This window comes from Numenius arquata, chromosome 10, assembly GCF_964106895.1.
Source record: "Numenius arquata chromosome 10, bNumArq3.hap1.1, whole genome shotgun sequence".
NCBI lineage: Eukaryota > Metazoa > Chordata > Aves > Charadriiformes > Scolopacidae > Numenius > Numenius arquata.
Window position 1 is genome coordinate 9,179,382 of NC_133585.1, and position 27,771 is coordinate 9,207,152.

Consider the following 27,771-nt stretch of genomic DNA (forward strand, 5'->3'; position numbering starts at 1 on the left):
TTTATACAGCTGTAATAACATGAATTAAAACTCCTAACACCACTCTGAGCCTTCATTTCCATTTTCTAGATTTTTTTAAGGTCACACGGAAGTTTTAATGTGCCTTAAGTTACACAGTTTGTTAGAGGTGTGCCTAAAGAGTGCGGGACATGTTTTTCCAGAAGTAACAAGTAGTTTCTTCAGCTATGGATACCTTAAAGGGCCTACGTTTTCTAGAAGGCAAGAACTGCTCAGCCCTTTGGTCTTAATGTCCGGCCTCTTCCACATATGTGAGGTTGTGAATCTGGCATCGTTAGTCATTCTAAAAGCCTTGGTTGAGTTGTGAATCCCAATCCTTCACTCAGTGTCATCTTGCCTATTTCAAGGGCTCATTAAATAGATTTGCTAGTTGGAGGAGAGTCCAAAGTATACCCGTTGCTTTTATTTTCAGTACAGAAATCCGGAGTTTTCATAACACACATTTTGTGTTATTTTTGCCCATATAACACTCTGCCATATCTGATTCATTTAATATTTATGAGAGGTATTTTCTCTTAGAAGAAGATTAGGAAGAATTCCCATGCCCTTGTCTTTGCAAAAACCAGACCGTCATTATTGTTTGGATTATTACTATTTTATCTCGCAAAGTGCTCAGGGGTTTCTTGCAAGAGACTCTGCTTGATTGTTTAGGTGGTGGAAGTAAACATTCTATGATTCTATGATTGTGCTCACTGATCTTTATTGTCCTTTTTGTCTTGCAGATCGAGGGATTTTAATGGCTTTCAGGTAGAAGAAAGTGGAGACAATCAAAATGAATTCTATGGACAGGCACATACAGCAGACCAATGACCGGCTGCAGTGCATAAAACAGGTAAGCTGAGGGTGGGGATCATTGCTGCCAGACCAACGTTGTGTGTTGCCTGGCAGGTTGTGTTGTGCATGATGGTTACCTGTTGCTTCATGAATATCCTTGCCTTTTAAGAGGGGAGGAGAGTGGTAGGAATGAGACATTGTAAATGTCATTGAAGATAAGAATATCTGCCTCAAGGTGTATAAACCTCAAAAGCCAAACTTTCCCTTTCACCTTTCTAAGAAATCTTCAGCCTGGAGACTCAACAAATCTGTCTCTGCATGAAAGCAGAGTGGTGCTAGTCCTGCCAGCTCTGCCCCGAAGGTGTCACAGCGGGCAGCCATCGTACTTGTGCTCTGAGCACAGCAATCTAAAATTTTGAAGGGCCAGTTTTGATTCTAATCCAGTGTCTGACCTGAGACCTGCACTGCCTGGAGACTCGGAACTTGGGCAATTGGCATACCTCCAAGTGCTCAGGTTAATCGGTTTGCGTGGAGATGTAAAAACTTCTGTTTGCAAGGTAAAATTTTCAGAAGCATCTGTTTGTGAAGGTGAAGAGCCCTTATAATTCACTGAAAAGCAGGTGGGGTCTAAGTCTCATTTACAGATTTCCCCCCTGTAACTGTGCTTTTACATGCTTTTATAACCAAGCAAAACAGCAAAGGCAAGGATGGAATGAGCAAATGCCATCTTTCCCTGCTTTACCCTTCCCAGTGAGCTTTGCTCTCTGGCGTTGCAGACAGCATGTATCCTCCCTTCACATCTGTTGTTCTCCACATGCAAGAATCCTTACAGAAAATTCATAGCAATCGTCCTTTGTGCAGAGGAGGTGAGCAAGAGAATGGTTTCTCATGTTGATGGTTCCTGGTTTTCTCTCTAAACCAATGCATACATGCCGCAACCAGGTGCATTCATGCAAGCTGCACACAGGTATTTTGAAGATGGGTTATCTCAGCTGGATCCATGAGATGAGCTCCAGAGTCCTGATGTTTTTGTTTTATATTTGTATTAACTAAGTTAAAAATCTACCTGCCTACCTCTGCTGTGGCGCATATGCATATTGCTTATTGAGGGAGTGCAGCATTTCTCTGTTCATAGATTTCTTTGTGTTGTAGACACAAACACCCTAAATCAAAGGAACTGATGAAAAAATAAGCATGGGGGTGGTACTGGATCGCTCTAGATTTTTAAATTTATTTTATTTTCTTTTATCTACAACTTCACGAGGAGCAGTGGAAGGGAAGGCGCTGATCTCCTCTGTCTGGTGACCAGTGACAGAACATGAGGAAATGAAATGAAGCTGCATCAGGGAATGTTCAGATTGGACATTAGGAAAATGTTCTTCACTGAGAAGGGTGGTCAGTCACTGGAACAGGCTCCCCAGGAAAGTGGTGACAGCACCAAGCCTGTTGGAGGACAAGGAGCATCTGGATGATGCCCTTGGTCACATGATTTAGTCTTACGTAGTCCTACGAGGAGCAGGGAGTTGGACTTGATGATCCTTATGAGTTCCTTCCAACTTGAGATATTCTTTGATTCTGTGATTATCTGTTTCTGTTCTCATAGTTTCAGCAGTCTCCATCGTTATGTTTTGTCAAGTTTTCCTAGATATTATTAGAAGTTTATATTTTTTAGAATGTGTTGAAATACAAAGAACAGAAAATGTGTGTTTATCTGCAAGTATGGCCATGCAGGTGCTTTGAGGTGTATAAAAAAAGAATAGAGTGTATACCTAAACCAGCTGATTTTTCTCTCCGTGTTTCTTTTGTAAGAGAGGATTTCAGAATAAATCAAACAAAGCTAGTTTGTAGGTCAAGGAGCAGAAATAGGAATCTGTCCCTGAAGAATTGCTGGTCATAATCCTGCCTTGGTCTGTGGTGGCTCACTCTCTCTTTCGTCACTCTGTGGTGAATGTTAATGCATCTCATGGCCCTTTAGAGGCCTGAGGGAAATATGAATTTTGGGATTTCATCCCAGTTTCTTATGAACAACTGTCTGGTTCAGAAAAAACATGCCCTTGACTGGCACAGATTGGTGTCCTTTTTGGCCATCCTAGCCCACAGGATGAAGAATGAAGTGACTTGCAGAACAATGTTCAGCCTTCCAGCTGTAAGAACAGACCTTTAGATCAAGTGGAGACAAACAGAGGATGCTGCTTAGTTCCTTTTTCTAGAGCTGTCAGTTTCTGTACATAGAGAATTTGTATTATTTTAATTAGATAAAAGAATATCAAATTACACTTCTTACAGTATTAAAGAGATATTTTTTGCCTGTGTAATAGGTGCTCTGTCAGTTAAACCACTAACTTCATTTATACATAGTGCTGGTTTACATATGTAGCTGGGATATTTCTTTGGTGATGAAGACTGAGAGGAAGGGAGAAGGTCAGACTTTCCCGCATTTGTGGAGTGTTCTCGGTTTTGTTTGATCCTGTCTGGAAGAAAGCTCGGGGTTTCCTGGTGAGCAGGGCCATGCTGGCATAGACACTCTGCTCTGTCAGACGGTAAGGATGCCTGACGAGGAGGTGTCCTACTTGGGCACACTCATGAATTCATGGTGTCTGTGTTCTGTATTGGCCCAAGTAAGAGAATAGGGATGCTTTTGGTTTTAACTCATGAAAAAGAGTAGTTAACCAAGACAGTGGCTGAATGCCAAAAGTATATAGCAGAAAGATTTTTTTTTTTTTTTTTTTTTGTGAAAGTGGCAATAATTGTAGTTTTGTTAGAGAGGAATTGCTGCTTTTATTTTGTTGTTGTTGTTGAAGAACTTAGCATAGAGACTTCTCTGTTCTTCTTCGTAGTTCCAAAATCTTGTGCTGTTACCTTCACTGTAGCGTAGAAACAGACAGAAAATGACTGTGACCAACTTTTCTGGGGAGACTCATCTCTCTGTCACAGAGTCGTAAATTTCCAGCTTGGAGACGTTTACCTTGTTCTTTGAGACAGGTTATTAGCTGGCAAAATGAACATGGTACCACAAAGAGTAATTTCCAGTTCACCTGTAGAGAACCGGACTGCACACTGTTATGTGCATGTTGGTTTTGGGAGCAAAGCAGTACCTTGCGTGGCCGTATCAATGTGTCTTTACTGATTGGGGGATTAACTGCAGGGTCAGATAAAAATCTGCCTGCTGTTTCTTCCCCGGTCTCCAGTCTTTTATCCTTTCTTCCCAGTCTGTGAACAAACAGCACTGCTGTTCTGAAGAGAGGTGTGCTTTTGGGGTGTTTAACACAGCAGTGGCATGGAGAGTACACTGCAACAGGGGGAGGAAAACCATCCTTCCTTGGTGCCCAGCATCCGCGTGTTTTATAACCTTGCTGGCAGCCAGTGGCTCCTGCAGCCGGACCTAGGTCTGTCTGCCGCCCTCCTTGCCCCTCACCCCAGCCCCTGAGAAACTCTATAAATGGGAATCCATGTGCCTCTTTAACTAGATCAGGTTTCAACACAGGGTCAAGACAGGCTTCTTTCTTCCCAGCTCTGTGACTTGTGAGACACCCACAATATCCTTGCTGACTTCTGTTCCAGGATCAAGGTTGTGTTTTACCTTCATCTTTTTCAGCGCTTTAAAGCTACAAGCCCAAAACTTGTATATGATCAGCTAGTTAGGAAATGAAGTGTGTGTGTGTGTGTGTTAAGAAGTGTTTCAGAATAGATGAAAGGGCAAACTGAAGAGGTGGCTGTGTATTTACGCTGAAAAAAACCCCAGACTTCTGTGGAAGGCTGGAACAGCTTGTGTGGTCTCTTTGTAGCTGTTTCCCCTCAGTATTTGTAAGTGTATGTGCTTTAAAATCAAACATAGTTTTTTTGATGTACAGTGGAAAAAGCCAAAGTAACAGGCTTCCCTCAACACATGCAATTAGTTTTTCATGACACAGGAGACTCTTCAGGGTATGCTGAAGGAGGCTGGATCTTCAGGGTGCAGACTTTTTTTCTTTATTTCTTTGTCCGTGCAAACAAAAGCACAAAATGATTTTTTGCTCAGCGAGGGTCTGATAGACCCCGAGAACTGCCCTACTCGAGGCTGCAGTAATAATCTGTAACAAGTACACATAGTTTGGGTGGCTCTGATGCACCGTCCACCATGGAGCTCTGGGGCAGCAGGAGTTGGCTTGGGCGGCCACAGGGCTGAATTTGAGGGCTTCCCGGGGCCCAGGCACAGCCTTCTGAAGGAGACAGCTTGGCTCCCACTGCATGGGAAGTCCTGACAGAGAATTGACTGCTTTGCTTAAACTGTTTTTCCTAATAGACCAGAGATATGGCTTTAATCACTGTCCATTATTTTCCTTATGTGGTACAAGCAAATGCCAGGCAAAATCAGTGGGTTGCATGACATCTCTTCTCTGCTCTCACCCTGATGGGTCCACTTTAAAAATGTAGAGCTATTTTAAATCTAGGGACTTCTATCTTTTGTTGTCTTTGTTTGCTGTCAGTCAGTTTGTAAGGTTTCTATACGTCTCTTCTGAAATTGTTGAAAATAGGGAGATGGGGAAAATCTTTCTATATTTTAAGTTACAAGGAAGCCACCCCTTTCAGAACAGGGGCATGATATCCTCCTGCCATACTGAGGGCGGTTGTAAGGGTAGGTACTGAAGCTGTGCTGAAATTTTAGCCACAGGTTAAAGAGAAATATGAAAAGGCTCTCTGGTGTCAAAAGTATTTGGCCATGATGGGAACAGAGGTTTTCTGCTGCTTGTGTCACGGTACATCGGGACACAGTGAGCAATATTGTCAGATTATGCTGGATCACTTGGAAAACCCCACTTAAATGGAGGCACACATCACATAACTGATTTCTAGAAACAGATTAGCATTTCTCCCTTCTTTCCTTCAAGAAAGCTTGCTGAATTGCTGCAGTTGCGATGCTTTATAATGCCTCCCCAGCCATTCAGATACGCTAAAAGTTGTAATTGCTGTGTGTTTTTGTTGATACTTTCTTGCTCAAATTGGAAACAAGCAGGCCCATTTCTTTCATCATTCAGCAACTGGGTTTTTGGTTGCTTGCAATTCAGAGGAAAATAGAATTCTTTGTTGTATATTTACATAACTGTTAGCATTTAAGCCCTGAAATGTTTGAACTGATTCTTCTGCTCTTCAGTGTTATTGTTGCAGCCTCATGTAAACGCTCAGCAGTCCTAAACATGTCATTTTTAATATATTTTGGACTGGTTAAAATGGGCTGGTATGAAATTACAGCTGAAAAGGTTTTAATAAAGCTTAATGAAAATTTCATTCTTGAAGAACTTTGAAAATGAGAAGCATTCTTATGAAGAGCGCAGTTATTTAGAATACATATTTTCTGGTTGTAGCCCATATAAGTGTTGCAGGGTTTTTTAGCAGCTATATGTGAAATAACACATAGCAGTAAGGCTAATGGTGAAAAAGACCTTTCTTTTCCATAAAAAGACATTTGATGGGCCTCAAGTGTTACAACTTATTGGTTGAACGGTCCATCAATACCATATTAGTAGCTATATTTTTTTCATGATTTTTTTTCCTGAGACCCATAGCTGCAAATTCTGTGTCTGCTTTCGTGCCCAGTCTGTTGGAATATTCCTCTGCTAGACTTAAGTATGTTTAGGAAAAACTGACAGCAGACCAGCTTTCCTGGCTCCTCTAGTCCATTTAGAGACTTGTCAATCAACATTCCTGCCCAGTTAGATCCTGCATCCTGGTAGGGACTGCTCTGGCTCAGGAAATGAAGCCACAAGGGAAAGAGCAGCGAGGGAAAGTGCTAGAAGCACTTCTGGAGGGGGTGGAGAAAAGAACACTTTCTTGGTGCTTGCAGTATTTGGCTGGTTTGTTTATCTGATGAGATTCCAGTGGGCAGAATATAACCCATCATCTTTTGAGGCGGGCTGGTAACATTGGTGTGGGTACACTTCTCTCCTTCCCAGTTCTGCTGCTTGTTTCACTGCAGCACCTGTCCACAAGGGCTGGGACATTAGTATTGTTAACTGTTTTCAAAAAGGAAAATACACATTTTAAACTTACACATAAAACTTCTAGTACCCATAGTATTTATAAAAATTTTAATCTTTTCTGTGCAACTAACTAATGTGGCCTATTGCTTAAAATTGCCTATTGATAAATAAGGATGAACATTTGAAAATTCTAGAAATTTGTAAGTTGGATCCATGGTGTCACCTTGGGAAGGGTGGTTTTCTAAGGGAAAGAGCATGGTGACTGGTTTGAGAAAATTAACTCCATGATACGTTGAGATATTTAGGACTGAAACTACTGGCTGAAAATCACAAGGGCATTAGAGAAAAAAGCTCCTGGGTCATTATGTTGTCTATTGGAATGGTAAAGCTAAAGAAGGCTCAGCATAGTTGCTGTAATCACATATAGAGACATCTTATTCTAGCATGTTATGACAGGGTGATACTAATGGAAAATGGCTTGTTTCAGTTGCCAAGAAGAGTGAGTGAACTGGTTAGGCAAACTGATTTCATAATTCAGTTGAGCTGTAATTGCAAATTTAAAGATAGATTGGAGCCTTGCATCACTGAGCATGGCCTTAGAGAAAGAACAAACAGTTGTACCTTTGTTTCTTAACTTCTTTCCCCATAAAATCTCTCTTTGTGAGCGATTAAGGAAATACAATTCAGAGCCCTCTGATTGTTTTGAGACTTTTGTAAACCATACTATTAGTGCTCTCAGCTGGCATACTAGCCATCCAGGTGATGGTGGTAAGAAGGGTAGAAAGATTGGACTGGGCACTCTTGTTCCATCTATCGACAGATTAACAAAAAGACGTATTGCCACTAGTTTGCCCCCCGTTCCGACTTCAGTCAGATCTGGGTCACAGCCTTTAGACCCCTAAGTCACAGTTTCCTCTTGAGCAGGGGAGAGTGGGGTGGAACAGCAGTAGAAGTGTTTATGACAAAAGAAGTTTAATTTACTGCATGTTCCCTTTTATAACACAAAGTTATATCAATGTATATAATAAATATACTGCAGTTACGTAGATATGAAAGGTGCAGAGCATGAAGGTGGCAGTGTAATTCCAATTGGCAGAGCTAGGGAATGATTCTTATTTTAACTCTTCTAGCTTCTGTATATAGTGCGTGAGGAGCAGGATGCTGAATCTCTCTCTAACACTTCTGTAAAACTAATGGACAAGTCAAGGCTGCAATATCTTTCCTCCAGCACATGCACATTGATGCACAATCTTCCTCACAGAGCTCATGGTGCAGGAGATCCAGATCGCAGAACAAGGCTATTCAATTAGCAGGTATTCACTGTTTCTGAAACCAATACTGATTTATACACACACTTTATATTAAAAAGTGTATGAGAGAAGCATCTGTGGGAATCTGCATTAGTACAGGTTTTGGTCCCTTAACAGCTCACAACTGGACAACTTGCTTTTTTTGCAGTTCAGTGATGCTTGTGGGTTGGGGTTTTTTTTGTTGTTCTTTTTCTCATTTGTTTAGCATGTGATCTTCTGTCTTTAGTGTTGACGTCCCCACTCATCTTACCCAGTATTTTCATGTAGTTAAAACATCTGATAAAGAAGTGATGGGCTTTTGCTCAGTAGTTTAGTGTTTTCCTTTGAAAAAGAAGCTGCGGTGGACAAATGGGGCAAAGGTGGCTCCCTTTCATTCTTTTTTTTTTTATAAGTAGGCATGGCTAACATGGTTTTAATATCTCTATCTAGTGCTTCTCAAAATGTGAGCTTAATAAAATATTTATAAAGCTTCTGATGGAATGAGCCATGTAAGTGCAAGATAATTCTATTAATTAGGGATCTCTCCATCTCACAAACACTAAATTGGGAGGGGGGGATTATCTGAATACAAAATGCACAGCTTGAGCCTTTTAATTTTTTTATAAATAAAACAATCTTTGATATTGAAGGGGACTGTAGAGAATTGAACTATATATAACCATATTCAGATAAACAAAAATCACACTCCCAAAAGATGGAAAATAGCTCAATACTCCCCTCTATCCTCTTGAAAAAGAAAAAGACCATTTGTTTTGAATCTTCATTGCAGATGAGCTTTTAATATACTGAGTATAGCTGCTTGTGGATAAGGCCTCTGTATAATCACACTTGCCTGTAAAAAAAAAATAAAAATAGAGAAACCACCTATTTACATTTACAGCATTTTCTACATTTAAAGCATACACTCAGTTAATGCCCTGTGTTTCTGTAGGTACCCCCTGAGCTCTGTGTCAGCCAGTGGAGGGCATGCCAGGGAGAGAGAGAATTCTTGGTGGATGGGGATTTGAAGTCGAGGCCTGTGCACAGGAGGGGGAGAGGGGCTCGTGGTTGGATTCACTCATGGAGCCTGCTCAGGTTTTAATGTCATAAAGGCTCTATTAATGTTTTACAGCAAATGACCCTTGCGGATTTGCGGGTCCTCTACTACTTGATTGTGGTGCTGAGCAAGCTATCAAATTTAGGTCTAGTGGGAACATACTTGTGCGCTGAGTAATACACAGAGGCTGGCCCCGTCTCCCCTTGGTTGTGCTGTGTCAAGGGTGTCTGACCAGGAATCCTGTTTACATTCTTTAGATAGGTGATTAGTTTTCCTTAGTGAGCTGAACGCCCTCTGCCCAACATTTAGGACCACGGAAATTCTGCTCCTGGGTTGTTTCAGTTGAAGGGCACGTAATCTTTCTGTTCTCCCTCTCCCTTGCCTTTCCAGGTCCCTTTCTCTCCTGCTCTCCTCTTCGCCCCCTTCAATACAACAGTGCATTTTCATTACACGTGATTGTAGGCATGTCTGGATGAATATTAAGTTAGAAAAAAGCCAAAAAGTCTAAATTGCCTCGCAGAATCTGCCAGAGGACCTGGACACCAAATCCTGTCTCTTAAGGACCAGAGTGGGTATGCATCAGATTTAGAAAAGTCATGCAGGCACAGAAAAGAGTAGGTCAGCTCCTTCCTCAGCTGGTATCAATTGGTTTAGTCCCAAAGGAACTACGGTTTCTGCATTAATAGTTTTGAGCATCCTTATTTTCATATATTTCCATTGCTGTGGAGGAAAGGCTTGAAAACCTGCATGCCAGCAGCTGCAAATAGCAAGCAGATCAGGTGAACTTTAGAGTTGTATACGTGCATTTCAAATGTCACAGGCTCTACACAAAACTTACGGCATCCTGAACATCTGGCTCGTCATTTGGAAAAGATGGGTTTCATGGTGGGTTTTATATTACTTCAAATTCTGGACCAGTTGCAAGGTTTTGCAGAACTCATAGATGAACCTGTTGTCTAAACTAGGAATAACTTGGCTGAAGTCTGAGGGTTAACTCCAGAGTAAATATGTACCGTATCAGAACACTAAAAATCATTATTTCCTTTTGGCACCTCCCTTTGTATATGCATTGTGTTTTGTGGAGAATAATGAGGAATATTAATAACAAGAAAATATTTTTCTAGGTTGACATAACTGAAAGTACTGTTATTTTGAAAAGATGGAGTGTGGTTGGGCAGGAGGAGTATTTATACTGCGACTTTAACTTTGTCTTCCTCTTACATTGATGGTATAGCTCCACCTTCGGGAGAAGTTTCATGATGCGTTTAATCCGAAGTGTGGGCTGCTGAGAGCAGAGTCCTGGTACCTTCCCAGCCCTACCTTTTGTTTGCTGCCACCTTCTTTGAGTCAGGTCTAATGATCGTGTGGTCACGTGAGGAATCTTGCTGTAAGCCATGACTGAAAATCAGTATTTGGGAGGCGAGTTCATGAAAAGAACAGCAAGTGTGGTCTGATGCTCCGAAAGTGGTGGAAGTATGCAGTTTGGGGAAGAAGCTGTCCAGGGCAGTCTGCCATGAAGCATTTGCTGCATATCAAGAAAATGTATCCTTAGTTTTAGGTCAACTTCAGTCTGGTATTGGCATGAAAAGAGGACCCGTGGCCATTCCTGTGAGCTCCTGAGTGGCCCGCTGCTGGAGTGGCACACGCTGCTGCTGTCTCCCCTGCTAGTGCTAAGCTTCAAGGAGCTGCACTGCGTGCCATTTTGGCTCTTAGCCATTTCAGCCAGTGCAGCTGAAATGATGAGTATAGGATGAGGCTAGTTCATGCAGCCACACGTCCCCTCATGCTGTGCAGGAGAGCCGGCAGGAGAAGGCAGAGCCGCGGGAGGCAGGAGCCTTTCAGGGCTGGCAGCCGCCGGTGCTTGCATTAGCTGGCAGTGCTTGGGGAACAGCAGCCACAGCTTTCTATCCTGCAGGAGAGCAGCTGCCTCCTGGATTTAATTTCCCCAATTGGTGTACCAGAAGCCTTGCCAAGCGTGCAGCCTTGCCATGTGGTGTGTAGGAACGGGTTAATTTCAGAATGAAGAAAAGGCTACCTACCGTCTAGCTGTGTTTTCTCTTTCTGTGCAGTCAAAAGCTCTGTGCGTTGCTAGTGTACTCTGTTGCTAATGTAAAATTCCCAGACTCGTTGATTAGTGAAGCCAGGCAGTAGACAGGGTCCAAGTGGCTAACCATGTGAGAAATTCAGTGACTGTAGGCTACTGTTAATTAACCTAGAATCTAGCAACATGGCATAGTGTCTGTGTGATAAGTTATATTATCTTCAGCAGCTCAATTAAATCAAGGAGTGAGACACAGAGCAGACGTAACTCGGCAAAATAAACAGACAACTTGAGTCAGCCTTCATAATTTGGTGCGACATCACGTAAATAAATGCAATAACTTGTTTAGCATAGTTAAGCAGTTTGCCGCTCAAAAACTTATTTGCATGACATCTCATTTTGAGTAGGTTAAGTTGTGGCAAATTAGGTCTGTGCCTTCAGTCTGATATATTCCACAGAAAAGAGGAAAAAAATCCCCCACCAGAGAGATGTCGTTTGTAAATTGAAATTCTGCATTTGTTTTCTATAGCAACAAACTGGAACATATGGATTCCATGTTTAAATGATTCACTTTCCATACCATTGCTGTCATGTTGGCATTTCTTGATGTGTGTGTGAGATAACGTTAACCCTCTGTAATTGCTCTTAATTTTGAGTGTTATTCTTCCATTACTTACTGGACTGTTCTGTCTAAGATACATGAGTGTACATCTGGGTTGCAGTCTTCTATATTTAGAGGAGATAAGGCTGAGAACATGCCATTTTTCCATGTGGATAATTGGTTTCTGTCTCTAAAATCATATTGAGTCTTTGGTTGCCGGAAGTGGTTTGAATCCACTTTGGTGTGTAGGCTGAAAGTACTAGGTTGTGCTTTAGTATCCTTTTACATGTGCCTATTTCACTCATAGGGGCCTGAATTCACATGTGGGATGGAGCTTATACTTTTGGGCCCATTGCAGAGTTTTATTGCATATCAAGACTTTTTGGTCACTGTCTAATTGAAAGGGAATAACAATTTTGAGAGGTGGCTGTATTTTGAAATGTTTGCACCAAAAATTGCTGTGTATCGGCTTTTGTGTGTAACTCCCCATGTGAATGTTGTTGTTCCCCCCCTACCCCGGCAACTACACAGCAGCAGACCATGAAAGAGGCACAGACAGCCTCTGTGAAAGCTGATGAACTTGGGCCCCAATGTACCTGCATCCTCTGCCCATGTCTCCATTGTAATTTACAAAGATGGTCTGTTCTTTATGTAAATAAAACGCTTAGGGTGGAGGTGGTCACGAGCAGCAGGTAGATGTTCCTCTCTTCCCTGGAATCCAGCCCAAATGTCAGCCCAGTCCTCAGAAAGGGGCTTTGCTGCTACAACTCACTCTTGTTGAACGTAGTAAAACGGAGAGCAAAGTCCTTTGCTGTTTTCTCCATCCCCCTACACCAGACTGTTAATTGAAGTGCTACAAAGAACACAAGATTCCTTCCAAGACCAAAAATAAATGACTCTGAGAGACACTCTCTTCAAAGCACCACCTGGTGATCCCTGCAATAATGATACACTCACATGCATCAAGTATTTTCTGTGATTTCTGTTCCATTCAGGCTAAGGAAATATTAGGTTTTTAGAGTTATAAATGATTACACTGAAAATTTTCTTAGGTTTTGAAATAATAGACACTAATAGCCTTCTGAAAAGCAGATGATACTAAAAGCAATCTGGCAGATAACTGATTCATTCAGTTTATGGGCCTTGTTCATCTCCGCTTCAGATTTTACTCATACAAATCCTCTCCACTTTTTGAAAACATCATTGCTTGCCAGCATGGTGGTGTTAGGTGGCCCTTCACTAGTAGCTTTGAAGATACACCAAGGTGTGTCCTAGCCGGATCTGGCTCATTGTCACTTCTTTCTTAATCATCTGCTAATGAGGTGATTTATCTTTTTTTTTCCTTGTTTACATGAAGCACAGTTTCAGACTAGACTCTTCAGGCAAACGCCTTGCTGCTGTCAAAATGCTGCCAATAATTTCAGTTGAAGAGGATGGAGCCATGCATGGGAAATGCTTCCCAACAAAGCTGATGAATGGATCTGGCAGAAGCTTTGTTTTGTACTTCTGTTCTTGGATAGGGAGCTAAGAAAATCTCTCAAATTTCTTGTTCAATGAATATAGTAGTTGTAATAGCCTTCTCAAGCAGGCTTTTTGTTGTGAGGATGTGAATGTCATTGGAGCTTTTTGCCCCAGGTGCAGTGTTTAAGCTGTCAATAAATAAAAAATTAGAGTAGGCATTTGTAATGCCTTCTTGCATAACTGAGGGAAGGAGTTGCTCCTGCCTTTGTGCTTTGGTTTATGCTGCATCTTCTCTCTGTTATTCACAAAAGTAACCTTGCCCTCTGTAATATGAAAAAGAAAAAACAGACAACCTTAATTTAAAAAAGTAAGAAAGTCAGAAAGCTGTGAGAGATATGTCCCAGACAGAACTGTGTGGGACATTGCAAGACTTGTCCCTGCAGGACCAACTTCCCTCTCGTCTCGGAAGCTACTCAAATCCACTCCATAGAGATGGAAACCACTGGTATTTTGACAACTACTTCTTACATTTTGTTTGGGGCTTTTTAGCCTATAATGGAAGTAATAAAATTGCTTATCTTGCCCAATAAGTTTCTAAACTGGTTTCAGTGGCATAGTTGCATTTAAGAAGTCAGGATTTCAGCACCCTCTCTGTATTTAAGAAGTAGGTTAAGATAGTGTGCCTTGGAGCTCAATCCCCATGCAGTGAAGTAACTTGATGGAGAGCTACAGAACAATTAAATTAAATCAAGTCATTGAGGTCACCCCTGCTTTGACACAGGGAAGTAGAAGGAGCCTTTTCTTCCACAGGGAAGTGCAAATGTAATGTATGTTGGACCTTTACTCTTTACTCAACACTGGTGAAAATAAATAGCATGTAGCTCTTACTTAGGGCTTTTCATCAGTGGATCTCAATTCATTTCACAAGGAGGGAAGGATTATTAAAGACTATTTCAAGTACAGAACTGACTAGCTTTTGGTGAATTTTTCCTTATGTTGTCTCTATGGGGAAGGGTTTTTTGGTGTTGCATCTTTTCCCCTACTGAGAGATCTGTGTCCTACCAGTGCAGTATGTGTTCAGTGTGGTGTGATTTGCTCACCAGCTTATGCACTTTCCTTGACTTCTGGAAGTTGTATATTTGATAGCAGCAGTACATATGCTGTTGTAGAGGGGTTTGCACCAACTTCTGTTTCCCCTGCAGATGAAAGCAGCGTGCGGAAGGAGCAGTGTACACCGAGAGGTTTGGTGTCAGGCAATCACTTCTCTGGAGGATTAAATGAAGCCTTCAAAAGGGCATCCTTTCCTCTTTTACTTAAAAGATTCGTAACCCAAACTGCCAGCTCTGTTCATGGGACTTTTATTACAAGAAGCCTTAAAATATGACTTAAGTTTATATACTTGGATTCTTCTCTTTAATTTGCTTATGCAATAGTTTGACTCCTCCAACAACTAGACGATCAGCTGGCAAAGAAATGTTCTGAACTACAGCCTAGGTAAAGCTATGAAACTGGCTGGTAGCAGGAGCTGTAGCCAGTGTTTGTAGAGCAGAGGAAGAAAACTGCATTGCACAATGCCTGTCTGCTTTTCCAAATTCTGCTATTGTTTTAAAAATCCCTGACCCACATGTCAGTCATCTCTTGTTAAAACAAGGCCTCTGACCAAGAACCTTCATTGAATAAGAATTACAGTAACATGGTCCAAAAGCTCACGGACTGGGAACTCCTCAAAACCTGGCATGGGAGGAATTCTTTTCCTTCATTTGTCTTAGTCTTAATATATGCGGCTTCTCAGGCATGAAGGGATGAGGGGAAAAAGAAATAGGTTATGAACATTATTGTTAATCCAGATGCTTAGAAATGAGCAGTCGTGTTTTCCCAAATTATGCAACAGATCCAAAATAATGATGTATTTTAAAAAATGATGCCTTTGGGTTTTGTGCCTTCCAGATAAAATGCTCATCTCATTTTCATGTTTTTCCCAACAATCTCAAGAATTATAAAACTACTATTTAAAAAGACACCATTGGTTCCTAAATACACTCTTTTCTTCTTGTTTCTGGAGTTTTCATTGAAACGTCCAGCATCACCAGAACTGGAGAATTTAGTAACAATATTATTCATGTAAATTGAATCCCTTCTTTCCTGTGCCCTCCCTCTGCTCCTGCTAAAATGTTGGAATACTTTGCCAGTGTAGCACAGTGAGGGATGACAGCGTGAATAATAGTATCAGGTAAGTTTACTAAATGCCTCTAAAAACAGGACTACAGGTTGTTCAGTACAAATGCAGAGATGAATGTAACAGTTAAAAATTGCATTACTCATGCAGATTTCAAAACAAAACCAGATTTTTCTCGCAAAATTGTGCCAGCCTCTTCAGGAGAGGCAGGATTCCACTCTAAAATTTCTACTTGCTTTTTGTGGATGTGAAAACATTTTTGGTCATGGCAGTATCCCACCACACTTCAGTCATTTTTTCATCATCCCAAAGTTGATCTCCCAAATTGCTCATGATGGTACATCATGATGAACAGAAACCAAAGCTCCTAGAAAGCATCAGTGTAGTAAGCGTGCGTTGCTCTGTTACTGGTATTTTCTGAGACTGTCATGTTTGCCTCCTGGCTGGCAGGCAAAGATTAGAATCTTGTTGGAAGGCATGGCTGTGCTGGCATGTCCTGGCAATGGGGCATAAGCCCAAGGCAAAGACTATGAATGTAAGACTGAAACTTCCCTCAATTTGGGTTCGGACAGTTTTGATTTCTGAGTAGAATCCATCACGGTTTGCAGATGGGAGAGGTGATGTTATGGAGGAAGGAATTCAGGGGGGCTCTGGTATTTCAACTACAGCCCACCTCTAACTAATCAGTTCTTATCAGAAAATTAGAAATTCTGCATAAATATTAATAAGAACGAAGTAGGATTTTTTGTGTTCACTGTACAATTTAAGGTCTTGATTCCAAATGCCATTCCTATTTTCCAAACTTTGCATTAATGTGATGTAGAAAAGACTATGTCAGCCCCTGTGTATGTTATTTACCATCTTGCTTCACCTTCTCTTTCCAGCACTTACAGAACCCTGCAAACTTCCATAATGCAGCAACAGAGCTCCTGGACTGGTGCGGAGACCCCAGAGCCTTCCAGAGACCGTTTGAGCAGAGCCTGATGGGTTGTTTGACGGTACGTCTGCTCCCCCTGTGGCTGTGGTTCCTCTCCTCTGTTCTATACCATACGCAGTCTGTTGGGGCCAAGGGATCTTGATTTTCAGAATCTGCATTTTGTGGGTTTTTTTGTCATTTTACCTTAAACATGCAATGCCAGGTGCTGACAACTGTTTATTTGACTCCGTTACTTAACAGGAAGGAAAATGTAGGAACAAGAAGTTAAATCATAAAAGGGGAAAAACATTTATAGTTAGATTACATATAAATGCACAGGCTGGTTTACTTGATATGCACATACAATATTTATTTTCCTGGATTGAGATTGCTAAGTGAGCTGTGTTCTTGTGGAGTTAGTGGACTTTTCAGGCATTTATTTTCCTTTGCTCATTTTTGGTGGGTCTGTATCTGTACTTCCAGCTTAACAATGCTTCTGACATGCCTGTTTGACTTAGTTACATATATTGACTGCAGCTCTAACCCTGACATACTAATTCCAACAATTATATTGACTTCAGGGCTATTCTTTCATTCACGCTTTATTAAGACCACTGTAGTTCCTAAAGCAACTTCATTATAATGCATTGAAAATAATATTTTAGTGGGTACACAACATTTTTTATTTTGAAAGTTTTATTTTCCATGCACCCAGCAGCAGGATCCAGACCAAAATTGTTACATGGATTTAAGACTTCAGAAGAGCTAAATTCTGACCTCAGAAGGAGTGTTCAAAAGCTTCGCTGCAATTTGCAGAACAAATTGATATGAATAAATAGTCACAAAGGAGATAGAAATTTTAAAATTATTAACGAAGAGATGATCATTGTGTTTGTTGTTGGAGGGCAGAAGTGCACGGATTATTTTCACGTACTGCGTAGCTGATATATGTAAAACAGACACCAAGACTGAGATTTAGTTGCCAGAAATCCAAATGTTAAGGAATGGCTCCATCTTAATGTGCTCAAGTGTATAGCATCCCTCAGATTTCTATGTCAAAAAGGTAGAATAAATCCAATGATATAAGGAGGTACATATCATTCTTCCAATCGGAAAAAAAGGTAAAGTTAGAAATGTTAGTAGAATCCAAAGATAAGATATTTAATGAGTCTCTTTGAAGTATAAATTATACATAACTTTAGCCATGAGAAAATGTACATAGAATCTGATGTGACCATAAATATATTTTATCTATATTTTTTAAAAACTTTGCTAGTATTTTCAGGTTAGCATTTGGGAAAGGAGCCTTTCAGCTCAAGTATACTTGTAAGGCAGCCTGTGCACAGTATTTCTCTGCAGATCTCTGCTGGAACATTGTAAATCTGACCTGCAACTTCCTTGCTGTTTCAGTGTTTTCTTTCTGCATAAGCAGATTTGCAGCCCTGTCCAATCACGGGGTCAAAATAAGATCTGACTCCTAGTGATTCACTGTCTTCACAGAGCGTAGGGAAAGTGAGAAGGAAATGCTCCATGAAAAATAGTGAGGTAAAATACACAATACTTGGTTATCAGAGTTTCCTGAAATGAAAATACCATCTTTCTTCTGACAAGAAAGAAAGAAAGAAAAACATCCCTATTATCTTAAGTACTGTTAAGATTTAAACAGCATGTATTACTTTGCTTCATACTCCTCCCTGAAATCTGAATAGGGTGGCATGAAATCCCCCTTTCCTAAGCTTGTTGGCTTTTTTTGTGTTAGGTAAATACATAGGATTTGCAGAATGCGTATAAACTGCAATGAATACGTGTTTCTTGTTCCTAATTTTAAAATCCCTCTAAGGAAGGTATTGTTTAACTTCTCACTGTGTACATCCCTCTTCCTGCTTCCCATTAAACAGGCTTAATGGTTGTATCCCAAGAGAGTGATACTTCCTGTGTCTTCCTAATACGTAGCAGTACAGTGGGCAAGGTCTCCTTTTTCTTCTTTTTTTTTTTTTTTTTTAATCCACTTTACAAAAATTCGTTTTGTCTGAGCTTGCTCATGTATAACTTCTTTCTAGATAATATTTTCTTCTTCAAAATCTAGCAAAGGTGGATATTGAAGTTTGTTGTCCTCTTAGGGGAAATGTCTTTATCTACCTTTATTTAGTAAACATGATAAACTTCTGTCTGTTTCCAGGGAAATTATTCAGAAAGTTGCAAATAAGTGAAAGGTAGCTGAAATACTGAAATATCATGAGTAAATTTGACATAAGCTTGCTTAGCAGCATGTTCTGTACTATCAAGAACCAGTTTTTTTTAATGCTGACAAAGTTTATCAGTGTTCCTCTTTGTGAGGATTATGCTGAAAGAAAAATGAAAAGTCAGTGTGAAAGTCTGTTCAGCCACTAAAATGGGATTATTGTTTTATTTTGCCAGTCTTTAAAATGCCCTTCAAAACTAAATTCCCTTAAAACTTCCATATTTTTGAGTATGCTTTTTAAAGGAAGTAGCCTGTACCATCAGAACATTTGAGCTCTGTGGATTCTGAAAGGCAAGTGCATTTAATCCAGGAATTCTTCAAATACTAAAAATGCTTGCTTGCTTATAAGGCTCCTCCTCTCGAGTGTACAGAATGATTTTTTTCTTCTATAACATTCTGTGCTATTAACTCTCTGACCAGGGAAGAAAAAAGGTATACTAAACTATTTGAAATCATCATATCCTATTAGCAGATAACATGGTATATACTAATCCAGATTGAAATATATTAATATGTCATGACCGCAGAAGGGAAAGCTCTCTCAGGAATGAGCAAACTACCCATTCATACACTGAAGAGTTCAAATGCATCAGGTGTAATGACAGAGCATCAAAACAGATCTGTTGAATTATGAATAGCCAATTTAATGGTACCTCTGGTATAACAGATTCTTTGCATCATTAAGTCTTATCTATAATATTTTTGCAAAAATTAACGAATTGGATTTAATCCTATCAATAAAAAGGAAAAAAAATGCTAAAAATTTTGAAATCGTGCTTTAATTTAAGAATTGATTCTTAGAAAGTATTTCTGTTTATCCTACACACCATCTTCTTGTTGGCACTGTCAATAATATCTGGTTTACTTTATAACACCAGTATGTTTTTATTCCTGTTGCCAGTCTCACAGACCCTGAATGGGGGCAGAAGAATGGTCTTAGAAATACTCTGCTTGGGCATCAGCAGAAAAGCTTCCAGCTTCACTTTTGGAGTCAGTGTTTTTGATAATAATGTATGAAATAGGCTGTTAAAGCAGGTTTCCTGTGCTTAAATTGTAATGCCAGCACTTACGGAAATCTTGATGACTTGAAAATTTCATGAGTTAGCTAGACAGCATGTGTGGAACCTCAACACATTTCTAGTGGTTTTTTTTTCCTCTGTGTTTTTTTTCGCTTTTAGGATAGAGGTGCACTGTGTACATGCTGGGTATTAGCAGTAGATAATCATTTTTACATATCAGCAGTACTTGATATTACTGGAGTTACATTTGCTACTATGGGCTCCAGTGACATTGTATGCAGGATAATAGGAATAGTTTTCTTATTTCAAGAACAAACTCAGGATTTGGTACAACAGCTGAAATTTTGCCAGAGAGATATCTAATAAAGCATGTGAACAGGCTTTGTTTAGCTAGTTAAATACTTTACGTTTGTTATATAGGACCTTTTAAATTATTCCTCTTTTAGAGGTGAAATAACTTCTGTTTATGATAAAGAACTTAGGCTAATGCTGTCAAGGCCTATGAATAAAACTGAAATATTCTGTGCAGCACAAACAGTCAAAGGAAAAAGGTTTAGGGTACACGGATAAACTTATGGCTTGTGCTATAAAAAGAAAATACTTTTTCATGAAGTAAGCCCCAAAAGGTGTGCAAAAAAGTGTGTGACTGTACGTGCATCGCCATTATGTTCAAACAATTCTGGCAGACGCTAATTCTAGAGCTTACCTTTTTGTGCTCACCTATTACAGAAAATCACCAAAGTGATATAAGTCTATAAAGAAAACACATTTCAACAGATAAATAAAAAGTCAAGGAGGGAGGGGTAAGCTTTGAATCTGTTTTCTTCCTTGCAAGCTACAGGCTACAAAGATTCCCTTACACAGCTTTGATGGAACTCATGCAAACAAATTACCATCTTTCTCAGAGACAATAAACTCTCTTCTAACTTGCCAAAAAAAGCTAGGGTGTTATTTTTCAACAGTAGTTATTTTCAAATCAAATAGAACTGTCTGTGGGCCAGACAGTGAATTGTAATTGAAATCACGAATTCTATAAATTATTGAAATCGCAATGGATTCTGTGTTCTTTGGTATGTAACACTCCTTGTACGGGGAGTTGATTAAAATAACCTCCACTTTCCACAAAACAAAAATAGCTATGGTTTTATTATGATTGAAACCATTTCTGATTCTAGCATTCATAGTTTATAAAGCACTTTAGGATGAGATTATATTATGGTAAGGCTAACATTCTTGATAAATTTAAGAACATAATTCTCTAAAAACGTACTGTAATGGCATTACCTTACTGTCTTCTGAAAGAAACGGCTTTGGTTATTACACAGCAGTTAAAAAAAAAGTAACTCTAGTTTGCTCGGACAAGTTTATATCACTCTTTTCTGCCTTTTCTCAGATCCACTCGAGTCTCATCCCATAGGCCTGCTCTTGCCAAGGAGTTTAACATGTAAATAACCTTACCTGAGGGCATTGGCGATCTTTTGTGTTGGTGCTGCAGCAAAAATGGAAACGAGGGGACAGCTGAGAGCAAAACAAACAGATTTACAGACTTGTCTTCAGCAAAGGACGATAAAGGCACTGCTTTGTTCTCTTACTGTGCTTCAGCGTTAGAAGGCGCCAAGTTCATCGTTCTTCAGGGCTCTTCAGTGTGTCCGAATAAAAAATAAAAGGGTGAGAGAAGCACAGGCTTAGTCTAAGAAATTAAAATCCAGCACCACAACAGTTTGGGACAGTAGGAGGAATTTCGATAAGCCGGGTGTGCTTCCCTGAGCTGGCTCTTGGCCAAAGCACTGAATGTAACAGAGCTTCTCTAGTGAAAACTGCGTCTGTGACCAACGTGGTTAGGACCTGGGTCTCTCTTTCCATCCAAAAGATGGCACTTCCTACCCCAGTTTGTCCACAAAAAGCTATGCTGAAATAGTAATTAAAAATGCCTTTCCTCCCTCACTATATTAATGTTCCAGATTTCTTCTCCGAATGTTCGGTCTACCTCAGTCCTCAGATGTGGGAAACAGCCACCTTTAAGTAATGTTTCTCTTTAAATTTAAAGAATGACAACACCCAAAGCTGTAGTCCTAGTTGTACTCTATCTGAAGATTTTGAATTTTATATATATTTCATATATATATCTCTGTGCTGCCTGTGCCTCTTACTGGATCTCTGTACTGCTGAAGAGAGTTGCTTAAATAGCAAACATCTGTGTTAAACTGGTGGAAGTATCTGCTATAGATTCATGTTTTAGCAATATTGATACGTGGTACAGTAACTTTTGAATTGCATTTCTCTTTGGAAAATCCTGGAATTGAGAATGTTGAGGGTTTTTAGGTCATTTTAAGAAAAAAAAAAGCTGCTCTCAATTTCATGGTATAGAAATCTGTTTTAGCTCATCTGATATGTAATGAAAAATATAATTGATTAAAAATATATATTAGAAAAAAAAAGACAAGAACAGTATCTTTGAACAATGTCAACTTTCCACAACAAAGTCAAGTTAATGCTAACGTGTTCACAAGGTTATCTGCTGCCACATTGACTTCATGCCTGGCTGGATTGATTCTGTTTAATGCAGAAAAGTGTGTGTAATCAACATGTGAAATTCAAAAAATCAGATTTCAAATCAGGTTAGGATCTGAATGTGGGCAATTAAAGATGGAAGCGTCGGTTTGGCATATCTATATCCAGAAAGCGGCAGGATGCAGCTGCCCGTTAGAGCCCTATAAATGTTACATTTAGTCTTTGTATCCAAGACTTCCAGAACAAAAAGTTCAGGTGGAAGAAATTCTGCTTCCATCGTCCTCTCCGTGCATTTGTTAAGCAAAGTTGTGTATGTTTGCAGTGCATCACAGCACGCCAGGGCTGTGTACGTGCTGTACCATCAGAGCACAGCCAGCAGGCACAGAACACTCTGCTTCAGAGCAGCTCATAATGCTACCAAATAACTCGGTATTACCGACTGTCGTGTGACCTCACGGTGTCCTAAAGCCCTTTTTTAAACTTAATTTTCTTAGTCAAGCCACGGGTTATTTTACAACTTTAAAATATTTGTTTGAGATGTGTTGCTGTCCAAATTAAAATGGTTTTGGAATTCCTTTATCACTTTCTTCATAATGATGGTTGTATGTTTGATCCATATCATTGTTCGAAGTCTGTGAGGACTCAGGTGGCAACAGTATTGCAGTGACCCAGTGATCAGCTGGCTTAATTGAAGCGAAATCCCTGCATCTTTCCCTCTGGGAGAAAATTTCAGATGGAGAAGGTTGAGTATAGTGACCTTCTCTTCTATGTTTATGGTTGTTAGAGACGTGCAGAGGAGAGGAAGAGGATGTAAAGGAGATATCCTTATGGTTTACTTCACTGTTGCAGGAAGCGTCAAGAAAAGTAGTAGATGGCAGGGATACTGGTTTATTTTGAAAATATGGTCCTTAACCAACTAGGGGGGTGGGAAATACATTTTAAGAAAACCCTAGTTTGAATACAAGGGCTCTGTAGAGTCTCTTAAATTTGCAGAACCTACTTAATGTCTGTTTTCAAGCATCAAAGGCAAGAAACTAGTTAATGATATAAAACTTTACTCACCTGCTTTGATTGTCTGTATTGTTGAGGCAGCCCTTCTGCAACTGGAGTGTAAGAGTCTCATCAGACCAGGGCTTCAGATCACAAAGATTTCTTCCTCCCTTTCCCCTCTTTTTTTTTTTCTTCCCTGTTTGAGGCAGATCACTATTCATGTTGCAAAATTCCTCAATTTGCTTCCTGTTTATCTGATCTTTGTGTGTTACTGAGGGGGAAAAATTACCATCTACATTGCAGAATTCTAATTACAAAATTTCTGCTGTAGTCTTCAAACTGCATTCAGATAATTTCAAGTATGCACAAGTGGCTGAACACAGAGCTGTCTGAACTAGCAATCAGATGGCATTTTTAGTTTTGAGCAGCCAGCAAATTGAATTGGTAAAATTCATTCTGATGCCAGCAGGGGGGGGTGCTCTTGACTGCTGCTAGTTAAGAGATTCATTGAAAGTGCAACATAATGGGAAGGGAGTTTTGTAATAAGCAGTCATATAGCTCTCTTGATTAACAGGCCTGTTAGGTTAAGAGGTACATTGTTCCAGTACTTTGTGGTGTGATGACAGGGAGTCAGGGAGGGCAGGGAGTGGAGCTTGCCATGGTGTAGCTCCTTAGCCTTCCAAAAGGAGAAAGGAGAAAAAAAAAAAACATGGCAAGGGGGAGGGAGTATTGCAGTTAAATCTAGCAAAGAGAAAAGAAGTTGGTAGCCGAATTTCTGTTTTTCATGTTATTAAAACATCACTCTCATCCTTTTCCCCTCACCGTCAATGACCCTGAGAGTTCAGGCATCTGCAGATGCAGTTCACAACTCTGCAGAGCTGTGTCACAGGCAGCAAATGCAATGGCTCGGTTATGAATGCAATATTATTCAGATTAAAGATTTCAAGTGTTTGGAGTGATCAAATTTTCTTATTGGCAGTTAATGTTACAATAATGTTTGTTTACAAACAAGGTATATGTTCCTTTAAAGACAGGGCTAGAAATAGTTGTCAGAACTGTATCTAAGTTAAAATAAAAGCTAGGTGTTACAAGCGTATGTAGGAAATAGGCTGGCTTTTATAAGGTCTAACTGTCTCAACTGTTATTGTAAAATAACAGAGAAATATTGAGTGTTGAACCTTGGGCTGGCCAAGCTCCTCTCTCAACCATGATAAAGGATGATGATCTCAATTTATGATTGCAGTATCACTGGCCACTATGTCTGTTATTTTTTTGAAATGCACTGTTCTTCAAAGGAATTTTATGGCATGTATGCTTAGGTCAACTAAGATACATGCTTACAGCATTGCAAAGTGAAGTCATGGTTGAACACATGGTGCTGTGTGCATGTTGCCTGAATCTTTGCCGGTGTGCCCAGCTTGAATTAGCAGTTAGAGAAAGTCTGAGTGTGTTTGCAAGCAGTGTCTTATCACTTAGCCGTAACATTGAATGGATAATGGAAACTGTGTTGACTCGATCCCATCTGATCAGCGCTGTTACCTGAGTGAGATGAAAGCAAAGGGAGGTTTCAAACTTGGGAGTGTTCCTGGGCCAGGGTTCAGATTGAGCTGGGTGGCTCCAGTCCGCAGCAGGTGTCTGGAGTCGCTGAGATTCAGCTTGGGACAGACCTAGGGGAGCATGGTATCTACTCTTTTTCCCCAAGCAGGGATGTTGTATAGATATTGTCTGGTCTCCTATAAATCCCCTTACCCCCCAAACTCCAGGGATTGACAGGTAGCCTGTTCCAGTGCTTGATGATCTTTAATACCTACAACATTTTCCCAGTATTTATCCTTAGTCACTTGTACACCGAGCAGATGAATTCTGCTGTGTTCCTAATTTTCTATTTGGGCATTTGATTTTTCTTTCCCATCTATAGTATTTCATATGTGTCTTTGGCCTGGGTTTTGGAACATTTTTCCAGTTTATAAAGATTATTTTAAACTCTTATCTGGTCCTCTTAAGTGTTCACAGACTCTTCTGCATGTTATCATCTGGAAGTTTTGGAATTTACTCTGTTTCGTTGTCCAAGTCACGACTGAATACATAGAAATGTCCTGTATCCAAGATAAGTTATGATTTGACAGAGGACTATTAATTAATAATCGGAGTAAAATTTATACTGCTGTCATGTGGGCCATGTTCCTCTCTTATGACAGTCATCCACTACCTTCCTTATGTTTACAAAAACCAGTTAACTCATCAAAGAAGAAAACTGCACTGTGCTGATGGATTCATGATTATGTTCTGTATTACTCACCTAATATTTGTTTAGTAATTTGTTTTGTTGTCTATCTGGGTACCTGCAATTTCTGAGATTCACATTTTTACCATCTTAAAACCAGAGATCTGATGTGCCTCCAAGGTGTCTATCTTGAGTGAATTCCTGAAGATAATCGTGGGTAGTTACAAGGTTTGCCTGGGCTAGTTCCTTTGAGGCACAGTAAGGTAAATCGCAGCAGGGTCTGCTGCCCTGACTGTATTAAGCTTACCAAACGTAGTTAGTTCTTTGTGTTTTCTGGATCATATTCCTATGACGCATTTGTTGTCTTGCTTCTGAGAAATCTCAGTGTTTATTTAAAAGGCCAAGAGGTCCCTTGTGTAAGGTTCACCGGCTTCCAAATACCGAGTGAGCCATGTCCGACTTCAGTTGTAAGCAACCTGACATGGAGGCTTTGAAGGATATAAGACCTGTTCTATTCAACTTTCATTTTGAAATAAAGTAGGTCTTTAGTTGTCACAATTGAAAGAAAAACTTTAAATAAAGTTAATGCAAAAACTTGTAAGCCAATGAAGAAACTGGAAACAAAAAGTGAACCACCCTATTCATATTGACCAAGGGGGTCACAGAGCAGTGATGTACAAAAGCCAAGGGCAGGGAGAGGAGGGCCCAGAGAAAGCCCTCCTGTGCACAGTTTGACCTCTTTGCTTCACAGAGCCTCTTTCTGCATTTAGCAGAGTACCTAGAAGAAAAATTTGGGTGGAAAATGACTCTTGGCAAAATAGAAGTTTTATTAGAAATCTCCGTTTTCTATGAAGTAGCTGAGGGGTCTGTTGTTCTTTTGAGAGGACGAAGGGGGTTTTGTGGAGTTTGTAAGTGGAAGCATTTTCTTTAGTTTCTTTTTAATTTTTTTTTTAGCTACAATTAATTTGCAATTTATTTTCCCTCACATTTTTCATTAAAAACTTGAGCAATAAGTAATAGTTTGGCTGATTTCTCTAGACTTGCAAGTTCAGATTCTGCCTTCTCATGCTTAGTCTTCTGCTCGCAGTGCTTGCTAAGGCAACCGCTTCAAGGTAGGCTTTAGCAGGACAATGCCATGGCCATTGGGGTGCAGTCACCATTGGGACTAGATGCCCTGGCATCTAGAAGCTCTGCTTTTGGCCACAGTGAGGTACAGAGCAGTGCTTTCTCTGGCGGAGGAAATTAAGAAAAAGATTTGACTGATGTCAAATGAGACTGTAACAAGTTAGGCCTCGGCCTGTTGTTAGGACTCAGACTGACCCAGACTTTGCCATCTGTTCAGTAAAGACATTGCAATCATAGATTGGCTTTCACGGGCTCAGGGTTTTACAATTCTCTGTATTTCCCGATTACCTTGTAGAATTTTTTCCGTAATTAGCAAGATGGCTCTAAGTTGTGCCAGGGGAGGTTTAGATTGCATATTAGAAAAAATTTCTTCACCAAAGGGGTTATCAAACATTGGAACAGGCTACCCAGGGAAGTGTTGGAACCACCATCCCTGGTAAAAGGCGGGTAGACATGGTGCTTAGGAACATGGTTTAGTGATGGTTTTTAGTTTAGGTTGATCTCAATGATCTTAAAGGTCCCTTCCAATCTAGATGATTCTATGATTCTGAGATGTCAGTTGAGAGTAGTGATTTGGCCTCTGACCAGCAGGGTCTTTCAGTATTTGTAGCTTCATGTTTTAAAATGAACCAAGCATATAAGCAGACAAAGTGTTTCTTAAGTTACCGTATGCTCACTGATGAGCAGGTGTATCTGCTTTCGGTCCTGTCCAGTTTCAAAATAAACAGTTCAATGTTAACATGCTTTTCCAAAACAGAAAATTGGACGGCCCTTTCTCTTTTATTTTACAGACCTGAGTAGCACTCTGAAATGTGTTCCTCTGTGATGGTACAGTAGATGATGCCTAAAGGAGTTTAAATAATGTTTACACATTAATGAGACAGTGCCCTCAGGAGCCTTTAACAAGATGTTTTTTTAGAGAAACTTTCTGTCTACTTCCTATTGATCTTTTCCCTGACATTTACCTGTCACTGGCTGAACTATGATACTGGAAATAGGAAAGGGGAACAGTTAGATTTCCAAGTGTGTAAGCGTCTTCCAGGTCTTATAGCAGCCCACCGGTCTTCACTCGTATCTTGTTGTTCAGCTGTTGTTCTTTTGCTTGCGTTTTGTTATTTTATCTTATTTTTGCAAGTTTGGACCCAGAGTCTTAGCCAGGATATTAACAACAATCAGACTTTTAAGTGTAAAGGATTAAAGGTTGATCTACAAAGTTGGAAATGTTTTTTTATTTATCAAAAATAATTGCACTCTTTCTTGCAAATATTTTTTTCTTTCCTATCTAAAACTTACAATTGTAATTGTGAAGAGAAACAGGAGATAAAACAGTAGGAGTGTTCTAGGGTTATGTATTATTGTACTGATCATCC

At 40.0% G+C, this 27,771-nt stretch overlaps 1 protein-coding gene across 1 annotated transcript in view; it reads left to right on the forward strand.

The window, feature by feature from the left end:
• Positions 1–790: 790 nt before the first annotated feature.
• Positions 791–27,771, forward strand: part of ZMIZ1 (zinc finger MIZ-type containing 1) — a 153,573-nt gene continuing 126,592 nt past the window's right edge. The window contains exons 1-2 of the mRNA XM_074154954.1: positions 791–850; positions 16,259–16,372. Of these exons, the coding sequence (XP_074011055.1) occupies positions 791–850; positions 16,259–16,372 (174 nt within the window). The remainder of the gene's footprint in view (positions 851–16,258; positions 16,373–27,771) is intronic.